The sequence below is a fragment of the Somniosus microcephalus genome, chromosome 6 (genome assembly GCF_052327205.1).
Source record: "Somniosus microcephalus isolate GS21.2 chromosome 6, FLI_Smic_1.0, whole genome shotgun sequence".
NCBI lineage: Eukaryota > Metazoa > Chordata > Chondrichthyes > Squaliformes > Somniosidae > Somniosus > Somniosus microcephalus.
In genome coordinates, this window is record NC_140992.1 from 8,272,173 (window position 1) to 8,285,885 (window position 13,713).

General features: G+C 47.6%; 1 protein-coding gene across 1 annotated transcript in view; it reads right to left on the bottom strand.

Annotated features, from left to right (window-relative positions):
• The window catches only part of mmp23bb (matrix metallopeptidase 23bb), a 30,297-nt gene extending 17,177 nt beyond the window's left edge, over positions 1–13,120 (bottom strand). The window contains exons 1-2 of the mRNA XM_085989682.1: positions 12,079–13,120; positions 1,745–1,887 (exon numbers count right to left, since the gene is read on the bottom strand). Of these exons, the coding sequence (XP_085845808.1) occupies positions 1,745–1,887; positions 12,079–12,228 (293 nt within the window). The 5' untranslated portion in view covers positions 12,229–13,120. The remainder of the gene's footprint in view (positions 1–1,744; positions 1,888–12,078) is intronic.
• Between the last annotated feature and the right edge of the window lie 593 nt (positions 13,121–13,713).

Here is a 13,713-nt window from a genome sequence, read left to right on the forward strand (position 1 = left end):
TGGGTACAGGTCTGTCAGTGTATAACACTGGGGTACAGTACTGGTGGGTACAGGTCTGTCACTGTATAACACTGGGGTACAGTACTGGTGGGTACAGGTCTGTCACTGTATAACACTGGGGTACAGTACTGGGGGGTACAGGTCTGTCACTATAACACTGGGGTACAGTACTGGTGGGTACAGGTCTGTCACTGTATAACACTGGGGTACAGTACTGGTGGGTACAGGTCTGTCCACTGTATAACACTGGGGTACAGTACTGGTGGGTACAGGTCTGTCCACTGTATAACACTGGGGTACAGTACTGGTGGGTACAGGTCTGTCACTGTATAACACTGGGGTACAGTACTGGTGGGTACAGGTCTGTCCACTGTATAACACTGGGGTACAGTACTGGTGGGTACAGGTCTGTCACTATAACACTGGGGTACAGTACTGGTGGGTACAGGTCTGTCACTGTATAACACTGGGGTACAGTACTGGTGGGTACAGGTCTGTCACTGTATAATACTGGGGTACAGTACTGGTGGGTACAGGTCTGTCACTGTATAACACTGGGGTACAGTACTGGTGGGTACAGGTCTGTCACTGTATAACACTGGGGTACAGTACTGGTGGGTACAGGTCTGTCACTGTATAACACTGGGGTACAGTACTGGTGGGTACAGGTCTGTCACTGTATAACACTGGGGTACAGTACTGGTGGGTACAGGTCTGTCACTGTATAACACTGGGGTACAGTACTGGTGGGTACAGGTCTGTCACTGTATAACACTGGGGTACAGTACTGGTGGGTACAGGTCTGTCAGTGTATAACACTGGGGTACAGTACTGGTGGGTACAGGTCTGTCACTGTATAACACTGGGGTACAGTACTGGTGGGTACAGGTCTGTCCACTGTATAACACGGGTACAGTACTGGTGGGTACAGGTCTGTCCACTGTATAACACTGGGGTACAGTACTGGTGGGTACAGGTCTGTCCACTGTATAACACTGGGGTACAGTACTGGTGGGTACAGGTCTGTCACTGTACAACACTGGGGTACAGTACTGGTGGGTACAGGTCTGTCCACTGTATAACACTGGGGTACAGTACTGGTGGGTACAGGTCTGTCACTATAACACTGGGGTACAGTACTGGTGGGTACAGGTCTGTCACTGTATAACACTGGGGTACAGTACTGGTGGGTACAGGTCTGTCACTGTATAACACTGGGGTACAGTACTGGTGGGTACAGGTCTGTCACTGTATAACACTGGGGTACAGTACTGGTGGGTACAGGTCTGTCACTGTATAACACTGGGGTACAGTACTGGTGGGTACAGGTCTGTCACTGTATAACACTGGGGTACAGTACTGGTGGGTACAGGTCTGTCACTGTATAACACTGGGGTACAGTACTGGTGGGTACAGGTCTGTCACTGTATAACACTGGGGTACAGTACTGGTGGGTACAGGTCTGTCCACTGTATAACACTGGGGTACAGTACTGGGGGGTACAGGTCTGTCGCTGTATAACACTGGGGTACAGTACTGGTGGGTACAGTCACTAGGCGTGAGAGTGATTTGAGGGAATGAAATAACAGAATAGCTGAAGGACAGTATTGATGCAATGTTAAAGTTTATCTGCTTAAAGGTTAATATTTCCTAAAGCATTCAGATACCAATTTGCTCAACGAGCCCAGGAATAAAGCGACTTGTCTCTTGGCAAAACCTGGCTAGCGTCTTTGTGCCCACTCACTTGTAGGTGATGTTGAAGTGGTCCCATTTGTGCAGCAAGGGGTTAATGGCGTAACGCTTGCTGCGCGTAAGAAATGTATTGGGCAGCTCTTCGGGGGAGGTCGGAATCTGGTACGCTTTTCTTAACGCAGCTCTGCCTCCTTCCTGGAAATAAAATGGAAATGATTCAGTCAAATAACAATGAAACAATGCGAAGAAAGGAGTTCGCCAACCTGTCAGACCCTAAGAGACAAGAGGGAATCCTTAGAATCATAGAATTACATGGAATTTACAGAACAGAAACAGGCCATTTGGTCACTGTGCCGGTGTTTATGCTCCACACGAGCCTCCTCCCACCCTGCTTCATCTCCCCCCATCAACATATCCTTCTATTCCCTTCTCCCTCATGTGTTTAACCAGCTTCCCCTTAAATGCATCTCCGCTATTCGCCTCAAAGACTCCGTGCGGGAGCGAGTTCCACGTTCTCACCACTCTCTGGGTAAAGAATCTTATAGCACAGAACGAGACTGTTCGGCCCATCGTGCCTGTGCCGGTTCTTTGAAAGAGCTCTCCAATTAATCCCGCTCCCCAGCTCCTTCCCCATAGCCCTGAAAATTTCTCCCCTGCAATTATTTATCCAATTCCTTTTTTCAAAGTTACTTATGAATCTGTCTAACACTGGGGTACAGTACTGGTGGGTACAGGTCTGTCACTGTCTAACACTGGGGTACAGTACTGGTGGGTACAGGTCTGTTGCTGTATAACACTGGGGTACAGTACTGGTGGGTACAGGTCTGTCACTGTATAACACTGGGGTACAGTACTGGTGGGTACAGGTCTGTCGCTGTTTAACACTGGGGTACAGAACTGGTGGGTACAGGTCTGTTGCTGTATAACACTGGGGTACAGTACTGGTGGGTACAGGTCTGTCACTGTATAACACTGGGGTACAGTACTGGTGGGTACAGGTCTGTCTCTGTATAACACTGGGGTACAGTGCTGGTGGGAACAGGTCTGTCACTGTATAACACTAGGGTACAGTACTGGTGGGTACAGGTCTGACTCTGTATAACACTGGGGTACAGTACTGGTGGGTACAGGTCTGTCACTGTATAACACTGGGGTACAGTACTGGTGGGTACAGGTCTGTCACTGTATAACACTGTGGTACAGTACTGGTGGGTACAGGTCTGTCACTGTATAACACTGGGTCACAGTACAGGTGGGTACAGGTCTGTCACTGTATAACACTGGGGTACAGTACTTGTGGGTGCAGGTCTGTCACTGTTTAACACTGGGGTACAGTACTGGTGGGTACTGGTCTGTCACTGTATAACACTGGGGTACAGTACTGGTGGGTGCAGGTCTGTCACTGTATAACACTGGGGTACAGTACTGGTGGGTGCAGGTCTGTCACTGTATAACACTGGGGTACAGTACTGGTGGGCACAGGTCTGTCACTGTATAACACTGGGGTACAGTACTGGTGGGTACAGGTCTGTCACTGTGTAACACTGGGGTACAGCACTGGTGGGTACAGGTCTGTCACTGTGTAACACTGGGGTACAGTACTGGTGGGTACAGGTCTGTCACTGTATAACACTGGGGTAGAGTACTGGTGGGTACAGGTCTGTCACTGTATAACACTGTGGTACAGTACTGGTGGGTACAGGTCTGTCACCGTATAACACTGGGGCACAGTACTGGTGGGTACAGGTCTGTCACCGTGTAACACTGGGGTACAGTACTGGTGGGTACAGGTCTGTCACTGTATAACACTGGGGTACAGCACTGGTGGGTACAGGTCTGTCACTGTATAACACTGGGGTACAGCACTGGTGGGTACAGGTCTGTCGCTGTATAACACTGGGGCACAGTACTGGTGGGTACAGGTCTGTCACCGTGTAACACTGGGGTACAGTACTGGTGGGTACAAGTCTGTCGCTGTATAACACTGGGGCACAGTACCGGTGGGTACAGGTCTGTCACCGTGTAACACTGGGGTACAGTACTGGTGGGTACAGGTCTGTCGCTGTATAACACTGGGGTACAGTACTGGTGGGTACAGGTCTGTCCCTGTATAACACTGGGGTACAGTACTGGTGGGTACAGGTCTGTCACTGTAACACTGGGCTTTCTTCCAGGAGATGACAGTGTGTGAGGTGGGAGAGGTTGCGTTAGACACTGTGGGCCTCATGCTGTGGGTTAACTCAACAAATCCTTGGGCTTTGTGCTTACATTCCAACACATATTAGCCGTGACGCCCACTCCTGATTTTGACCCTGTTTCAGGTTACTGCTCTTCCTCTGATTCCTCCCTCCCCTCCAAAAATGAGAACACACATGCAATTTGAGTCAGTGACTTTATGGTCAGGAAGCATCATGACTGGAAGAAGAGCGTGCAGAGAGGGCAGTCGAACAACAACAACAACTTGCATTTATATTGCGCGTTGAATGTAGTAAAACTTCCCAAGGAGCTTCACAGGAGCGATTATCAAACAATCGGCATCGGCAGCGGCGGGAGGAATCTCGGAGCGGCAGAGCGACTACAAAAGGCCCCAGAGGCTCAGGTAGGCCTCAGTGCGGCATCGGCAGCGGCGGGAGGAATCTCGGAGCGGCAGAGCGACTACAAGAGGCCCCAGAGGCTCAGGTAGGCCTCAGTGCGGCATCAGCGGCGGCGGGAGGAATCTCGGAGCGGCAGAGCGACTACAAGAGGCCCCAGAGGCTCAGGTAGGCGCGTACCAATCTCCAATCTCAGGGAAGGAGAGAGGTAAAAAGTATTTGAGGTGTGACGTCACCACAAAACAGGTAGGTGATTGGTTGGAGTATTTCTCTCTCTTTTAAAACTTTGCCTGTGGTTTATAGTTTTTAAGCTCTCTGTGGTGTAGCGGGGACAGCTTGTAAACCAGGGCCCGTAAATATATCATTTAACTGTAGTGAAATTGGTGGGATTCATTTAATTTTAATTAATTAGTTAAAGGGTAAGTCATGACAGGATAGCCCAGCACCGTAGTGTGCTCCTCCTGCTCTATGTGGGAAATCAGGGACGTTTCCTGCGTCCCTGACGACCATGTGTGCGGGAAGTGTGTCCAGCTGCAGCTACTGACAGACCGCATTGCGGCACTGGAGCTGCGGATAGATTCATTTTGGAGCATTCGAGATGCTGAGGACATCGTGAATATCACATATAGCGAGTTGGTCACACCACAGGTAAAGGGTGTACAGGCAGGAAGGGAATGGGTGACCAGCAGGCAGAGTAAGAGGCGCAGACAGGTAGTGCAGGAATCCCCTGCAGCCATCCCCCTCTCCAACAGATATACCACTTTGAATACTGTTGGGGGTGATGACTCATCAGGGGAAGGCAGCAGCAGCCAACTTCCTGGCACCATGGGTGGTTCTGCTGCACAGGCTGGGAGGAAAAAGAGTGGAAGAGCTATAGTGATAGGGGACTCAATTGTAAGGGGAATAGATAGGCGTTTTTGCGGCCGCAATCGAGACTCCAGGATGGTGTGTTGCCTCCCTGGTGCAAGGGTCAAGGATGTCTCGGAGCGGCTGCAGAACATTTTGGAGGGAGAGGAAGAACAGCCAGTTGTCGTGGTGCACATAGGCACCAACAATATAGGTAAAAAACGGGATGAGGTGTTAAAAGCAGAATATAGGGAGTTAGGAGGTAAATAAAAAAATAGGACCTAAAAGGTAGTAATCTCATGATTGCTACCAGTGCCACGTGCTAGTCAGAGTAGAAATAGGAGGATATTTCAAATGAATACGTGGCTAGAGGAATGGTGCAAGGGGGAGGGATTCAAATTCCTTGGACATTGGAACCGGTTCTGGGAGAGGTGGGACCAGTACAAATGGGACGGTTTGCACCTGGGCAGGGCCGGGACCGATGTCCTAGGGGGAGTGTTTGCTAGTGCTGTTGGGGAGGGTTTAAACTAAAGTGGCAGGGGGTTGGGAACCTGAGCAGGGAGACAAAGGAAAGGGAAACAAGGAAAAAAGCAAAAGACAGGAAGGAGAAAAACAAAATTAGAAGGCAAAGAACTCATCGGTTTAAATCAAACATGGTCGCAGTAAATAATAATTCATGTAGGTCTGAGAGCGTTAAAAAAACAAGCCTTTGTGTCTTAATGCAAGGAGCATTCGGAACAAGGTGGATGAATTAGCTGCGCAAATAGAGGTAAACGAATATGATTTGATTGGGATTACAGAAATATGGCTCCAGGATGGCCAAGGCTGGGAACTCAACATCCAGGGGTATTCAATATTTAGAAAGGATAGGCAAAAAAGAAAGGGAGGTGGCGTAGCATTGCTGGTTAAAGAGGGGATTAACACAATTGAAAGGAAGGATATTAACTCTGATGATGCGGAATCTGTATGGGTAGAACTGAGAAATATCAAGGGGCAGAAAACGTTAGCGGGAGTGGTATATAGACCTCCAAACAGTAATACGGAGGTTGGGGATGGCATTAAATGGGAAATTAGAGACGCGTGCAATAAGGGCACAGCAGTCATCATGGGTGACTTTAATTTACATATAGATTGGGCTAACCAAATTAGTAAAAATACCGTGGAGGAGGAATTCCTAGAATGTTTATGGGATGCTTTTCTGGAACAATATGTCGAGGAACCAACCAGAGATCAGGCCATCTTAGACTGGGTATTATGTAATGAGAGAGGATTAATTAGCAATCTTGTTGTATGAGGCCCCTTGGGTCAGAGCGATCATAATATGATAGAATTCTTCATTAGGATGCAGAATGAAGTAGTTGACTCGGAGACTAGGGTCCTGAATTTAAATAAAGGAAACTACGATGGTATGAGGCGCGAATTGGGTAGGATTGATTGGGGAATGTCACTCAAAGGGTTGACGGTGGATAGGCAATGGCAAACATTCAAAGACTGCATGGATGAACTACAGAAGTTGTTCATCCCAGTTTGGGATAAGAATAAAACAAAAAGGGTGACTCAACCATAGCTAACAAGGGAAATTAGGGATAGCATAAGATCCAAGGAGAGGGCATATAAATTGGCCAGAAAAAGCAGTAACCCTGAGGATTGGGAGCAGTTTAGGATTCAACAAAGGAGGAAAAAGGGATTAATTAAGAAGGGGAAAATAGAATATGAAAGTAAGCTTGCAGGGAACATAAAAACTGACTGTAAGAGCTTTTATAGATATGTGAAGAGAAAAAGATTAGTGAAATCAAGTGTAGGTCCCTTGCAGTCAGAAGCAGGGGAAGTTATAATGGGGAACAAAGAAATGGAAGACCAATTAAATGCATATTTTGGTTCTGTCTTCACAAAGGAGGACACAAATAACCTCCCAGAGATGTTGGAGAGCATAGGGTCTGATGAGAGGGAGGAATTGAAAGAAATCAGTATTTGTAGGGAAATGGTGTTGGGGAAATTGATGGGATTGAAGGCCGATAAATCTCCAGGGCCTGATAATCTACATCCTAGGGTACTTAAGGAAGTGGCCCTAGAAATAGTAGATGCATTACTGATCATCTTCCAACATTCGATGGAATCTGGAACTGTACCCATGGATTGGAGGGTAGCTAATGTTACCCCACTATTCAAAAAGGGTGGTAGAGAGAAAGCGGGGAATTACAGACCGGTAAGCCTGACATCGGTAGTGGGGGAAATGCTAGAGTCCATTATAAAGGATGTAATAGCTGAGCACTTGGAAAACAGTGACAGGATCGGACAAAGTCAACATGGATTTACAAAAGGTAAATCGTGCTTGACTAATCTACTGGAATTTTTTGAGGATGTAACTGGGAAAATAGATAAGGGAGAACCAGTAGATGTGGTGTATTTGGACTTTCAAAAGTCTTTCGATAAGGTCCCGCATAAGAGGTTAACGTGTAAAGTTAAGGCACATGGGATTGGGGGCAAGGTATTGACTTGGATAGAGAACTGGTTGGCGGACAGAAAGCAGAGAGTAGGAATTAACGGGTCTTTTTCCGAGTGGCAGGCAGTGACTAGGGGGTACCACAGGGATCGGTCCTTGGACCCCAACTATTCACAATATACATTAATGATCTAGATAAGGGAACTAGATGTAATATCTCCAAGTTTGCAGACGACACAAAGCTGGGTGGCCGTGTGTGCTGCGAGGAGGATACCGAGAAACTCCAGTATGATTTGGACAGGTTGGGTGATTGGGCAGAAGCGTGGCAGATGCAATATAACGTGGATAAAGGTGAGGTTATCCACTTTGGTGGCAAAAACAGAAAGGCAGACAATTATCTGAATGGCAATAGATTGGGAGAAGGGGAAGTGCAACGAGACCTGGGTGTCCTTGTGCACCAGTCGCTGAAGGTAAGCATGCAGGTGCAGCAGGCGGTGAAGAAGGCAAATGGTATGTTGGCCTTCATAGCAAAAGGGATTGAGTACAGGAGCAAGGATGTCCTGCTGCAGTTGTACAGGGTCTTGGTGAGACCACAGCTTGAGTACTGTGTGCAGTTTTGGTCACCTTATCTGAGGAAGGATGTTCTTGCCATGGAAAGAGTTCAGCGAAGATTCACAAGGCTGATCCCTGGGATGGCAGGAATGACGTATGAGGAGAGATTGGGTCGATTAGGCTTATACTCGCTGGAGTTTAGAAGAATGAGAGGGGATCTCATCGAAACTTATAAAATTCTGACAGGTCTGGACAAACTAGATGCGGGTAGAATGTTCCCGATGGTCAGAGAGTCCAGAACCAGGGTTCATAGTCTAAGGATAAGGGGTAAGCCATTTAGGACAGAGATGAGGAAGAATTTCTTCACCCAGAGAGTGGTGAACCTGTGGAATTCTCTACCACAGAAGGTGGTTGAGGCCAAGTCTTTAAATATATTCAAGAAGGAGTTAGATATATTTCTTAGAGCTAAAGGTATCAAGGGATATGGGGAGAAGGCAGGTACGGGGTACTGAGTTTGGATGATCAGCCATGATCTCATTGAATGGTGGAGCAGGCTCGAGGGGCCGAATGGCCTACTCCTGCTCCTATCTTCTATGTTTCTATAAAATTTGACACCGAGCCACATAAGGAGATATTAGGACAGGTGACCAAATGCTTGGTCATAGAGGTAGGTTTCAAGGAGCGCCTTAAAGCAGGGGAGAGAGGCGGAGAGGTTTAGGGAGGGAATTCCAGAACTTAGGGCCCAGGCAGCGGAAGGCACGGCCGTCAATGGTGGAGCGATTAAAATCGGGGATCCTCAAGAGGCCAGTGTTGGAGAAGCGCAGAGATCTTGGAGGGTTGTGGGGCTGGAGGAGATTACAGAAATAGGGAGGGGGCGAGGCCATGGAGGATTTTGAAAACAAGGATGATCATTTTAAAATCGAGGTGATGCCGGACTGGGAGCCAATATAGGTCAGCGAGCACATAGAAACATAGAAGATAGGAGCAGGAGTCGGCCATTCAGCCCCTCGAGCCTGCTCCGCCATTCAATGAGATCATGGCTGATCATCCAAATTCAGTACCCTGTCCCTGCCTTCTCCCCATATCCCTTGATCCCTTTAGCCTTAAGAAATATATCCAACTCCTTCTTGAATATATTTAATGAACTGGCCTCCACCGCCCTCTGTGGCAGAGAATTCCACAGGTTCACCACTCTCTGGGTGAAGAAATTCCTCCTCATTTCAGTCCTAAATGGCTTACCCCTTATCCTTAGACTATGACCCCTGGTTCTGGACTCCCCGGCCATCAGAAACATCCTTCCTGCATCTAGTCTGTCCAGGCCTGACAGAATTTTATAGGTTTCGATGAGATCCCCTCTCAATCTTCTAAACTCCAGCAAGTATAAGCCCAATCGACACAATCTCTCCTCATACGTCATTCCTGCCATCCCAGGTATCAGTCTGGTGAATCTTCGCTGCACTCCCTCCATGGCAAGAACATCCTTCCTCAGATAAGGCGACCAAAACTGCACACAATACTCAAGGTGCGGTCTCACCAAGGCCCTGTACAACTGCAGCAAGACATCCTTGTTCCTGTACTCGAACCCTCTTGCTACGAAGGCCAACATACCATTTGCCTTCTTAACCGCCTGCTGCACCTGCATGCTTACCTTCAGCGACTGGTACACAAGAACACCCAGGTCTCTTTGCACTTCCCCTTCTCCCAATCTATTGCCATTCAAAAAATAATCTGCCTTCCTGTTTTTGCCACCAAAGTGGATAACCTCACATTTATCCACATTATAGTGCATTTGCCATGTTTCTGCCCAATCACCCAACCTGTCCAAATCGTACTGGAGTTTCACGACATCCTCCTCACAGCATACCCTCCCACCCAGCTTTGTGTCGTCTGCAAATTTGGAGATATTACATCCAATTCCCTCGTCCAGATCATTAATATATATCGTGAACAGCTGGGGTCCTAGGACCGATCCTTGCGGTACCCCACTAGTCACTGCCTGCCAATTGGAAAACGACCCGTTTATTCCAACTCTTTGCTTTCTGTCTGCCAACCAGTTCTCTATCCAAGTCAATACCTTGCCTCCAATCCCATGTGCCTTAATTTTGCACGCTAATCTCTTATGCGGGGGGGTGATGGGTGAACGGGACTTGGTGTGAGTTAGGGCACGGGCAGTGAGCACAGTGGGTGATGGGTGAACGGGGCTCGGTGCGAGTTAGGACACGGGGCAGTGAGCACAGGAGGTGACGGGTGAACGGGACTGGGTGCAAGTTAGGACACGGGGCAGTGAGCACAGGGGGTGACGGGTGAACGGGACTTGGTGCGAGTTAGGACACGGGGCAGTGAGCACAGGGGGTGATGGGTGAACGGGACTTGGTGCGAGTTAGGACACGGGGCAGTGAGCACAGGGGGTGATGGGTGAACGGGACTGGGTGCGAGTTAGGACACGGGGCAGTGAGCACAGGGGGTGATGGGTGAACGGGACTTGGTGCGAGTTAGGACACAGGCAGCAGAGTTTTGGATGAGTTCATGGAGGGTGGAAGACGGGAGGCCGGCCAGGAGATGGTTGGAATAGTCGAGTAAAATGGCTCCATCGGACTGTGCTGATCCTATTTGCCTAGAAGTTAGTGCGGGCGACTTTAGAAACTAAAGGCTCAAAGCCTTCGCACGACAGCCTGTTATTTTCGTGGACAACTTAACCCTCTTCAAATAAATGCTGTACAGCAGCAGACAAAGGAATGTCACCCGAACGCAATGCTGTGGGTAACCAGGCTCCAGTGAAGAGTCTCAATGTGAAATGCTTCTCGGATGATGGTCTTCCCTCCCCGCCTACGCATTTCCAGCATTTCTGATTGATAGCTTCAGATTTCCAGCACTGAAGAAGGGTGAAATGGCGGGGCCACAGAAACAGGCGGTGGGCAGATCACCTCACCCGATTTACTTTCCCCGTTGCTAGCGACCGACCCACCAACGCCCATTTCGCGCTCCCGCTGAAGATTAATCTTGCTCCCAAAGTCTCTTTTTTTTTTTAAATGGCATTCAGAATTTTAAATCCAAACCAACAGTGTGGGATCTTCCTGTGCACAAGAAACGCTTCATTGGGGTAGAATCTCTGTGGGTGTTTATCCAAAGTCCCAGCACGATGGTCGGTGGTTGGGTTGCCAACTCTGGTTGGATGTCTGCCTGGAGGTCTCATCACATGACCTCCTGCCTCCCATGGCCCCGCCCCCACACTCCCGCCATTGGTCACCCAACACGCCCATCCTCGCAGCGCCCCGCCTTCTCAGCCAATCGGGAAGCGAACAGACTCTTTGTTACCTGATTGGATGATTCTTGACCGTCAGTCCAACAGCCTTACTTTCCCCCCTGCCTCCAATATTTTTACAACTGTTAAACAAAAGCGTTCAAAGAAAAAAAAAATTAAAAACCCCACAATGTTTTAATTCCCGATGATTTTTCTCTCCGGGTGTTGCTCCCCTGGAGATCGGCCTTTAATTCCTGGAGACTCCAGGCCAATCCTGGAGAGTTGGCAACCCCCAGTCGGCGGAAGTTTGGTGGAAACCGCGGAGAGAAATGACTTAAACACCGGAAAGGGGGAGATTTGCTCTGGTCGCTGTCGTAACCAGAATCAAAACATCTCGGGAAGACTTTCCCTGTTTGGGTATCTCAAACAAACTCGACTTTAGGATGCCGTTAGAAACAAGGACAGAGTCATCATTACCAGCCACTGCCGAAATCATTATTATTCCGTGAAAACTATTTTTTATATGAAGGCAGAAATAAATCAAACTGGTTTTAAGAGCTATGAAAAAAAAATTGTATAATTCCTTAATGATGACATCACAGTTCTCTCTCAATAAATTGTTAACATTTCTCTTCCTGAGGATTGATCGCTAGTTTATTTTCTTGGGTGAACAAAAAATCTCATTTGTAAACATTTGTAAAATTCCTTCTTACCAGCTCAATCTTCCACGTTGGAAAAGTTTCAGCGGGACTGGGGAATGGTGAGAGCATCCAGAGCAACAGGAACAAAGGGAAACTCCAAGAAAACGATTCAAAATTAGACCATTTGCACCAACAACTCATTCCCAAAGATTTCCTGCACATTTCCTTTTCGCACTCACTGGACAGCTGGAAAGTGACTCTTAAATAAATTCAGCAGTAAAGGTTTTTGTTAAGTTGCTGAAACTATGCGCGGTTGGGTCTCGATTAGCAGGGAGTTAGAGACAAGTTCTTGCACATTTGTGTTTTGAGCCTTGTTGCAAAGGGGCAACATTCGCAAATGTGTCAGGAGTTGATTGCAGCCCTCAAAGGCAGGCTCACTCTCAGTCTCACCTCCCCAGATTGAAACCAGCTGTCGGAAACTGGAGCAGACGCCAAGGGGAGATTCCTGCCAGCACAGCACTTCTCTCTCCTTATTTCAGATGGTAATTGTTGCTCCTTGTGATATATTCCTGCCTGTGAAAGTGTACAGCAGTGGCTGTCTGGGATTTGAGTTATGAGGGCTTTACCGTGAAGTTTACTTTTATTACATTGGATTCTGAGATTTTCACCGGTGTTAATTCTGTAACTACATTAGTTACTCGATTAACTCAGTAGTTGTTAGCCATGGCTCAGTGGGTCGCACTCTATGAAGGTAGTGGGTTCTAAGCCCCACTCCAAGAGACTCAAGTACATAATCCAGTGCAGTATTGAGGGAGTGCTGCACTGTCGTAGGTGCCATCTTTTGGATAAGATGTAAAACCTGAAACCTTGTCTCTCCTGTCATGGCATGATTTGAGGAGCAGGGGAGTTCTCCCTGGGGCCAATATTTATCCCTCACCCAACATCACTAAAATAGATTATCTGGCAATTGCTCTCATTGTGGGACCTTGCTATGTGCAAATTGGCTGCTGCATTTCTCTCATTACAAGAGTGTGCTCTCTGTTTAGTGGACGGGACGTTAAATTAAAATCCTGTCAGTGGTGCATAACAACATTACCATAACTTCTTCCCCTTTGTATTCAAATCCCTTTATCATCCTGGGTTTTTGGGGCCTTAAAAACAAGCTCTTTCTAATTGTAACTGAGAGGATGAACGTTTATGGGAATACTATTGTTTGAATTGATTTAGGGAAATGTATAAATTTCAGTGAAACCGATAGCTTATTATTCCCTTTATGACGACCTGAAACAGATGATTTTTTTTTTTAGAGGGGGATGTGGGGGTATCGGTTCTGTATATGTGTAATATGAATAAAGCCCAGAAATGGGAGAGCTGAGTTACTCTATAATCCAGCGGTGTCGGAGTACATTGTAGAAGAACCAGTGATGGATCAAATAATACGACCTTCGTCCTCATCAACTGAATTACAATCCCCGCCACTTGCACCATCCTCGCTTATCACCAGCAGCCTCCTATAGCGCGGGGTTGCCAACACTCCAGGATTGCCCAGGAGTCTCCAGGAATGAAAGATTAATCTCCTGGGCACCGCGGCCAGCAACACCCGGGAGAAAAATCATACAGCCGTTAAAAAAAAAAGTGGGTTTTTTTTTTCATTTTCTTTCCCCCTTTTCATTAATTAGTTATAACAGTTTTGGAGATGGTTAAAAA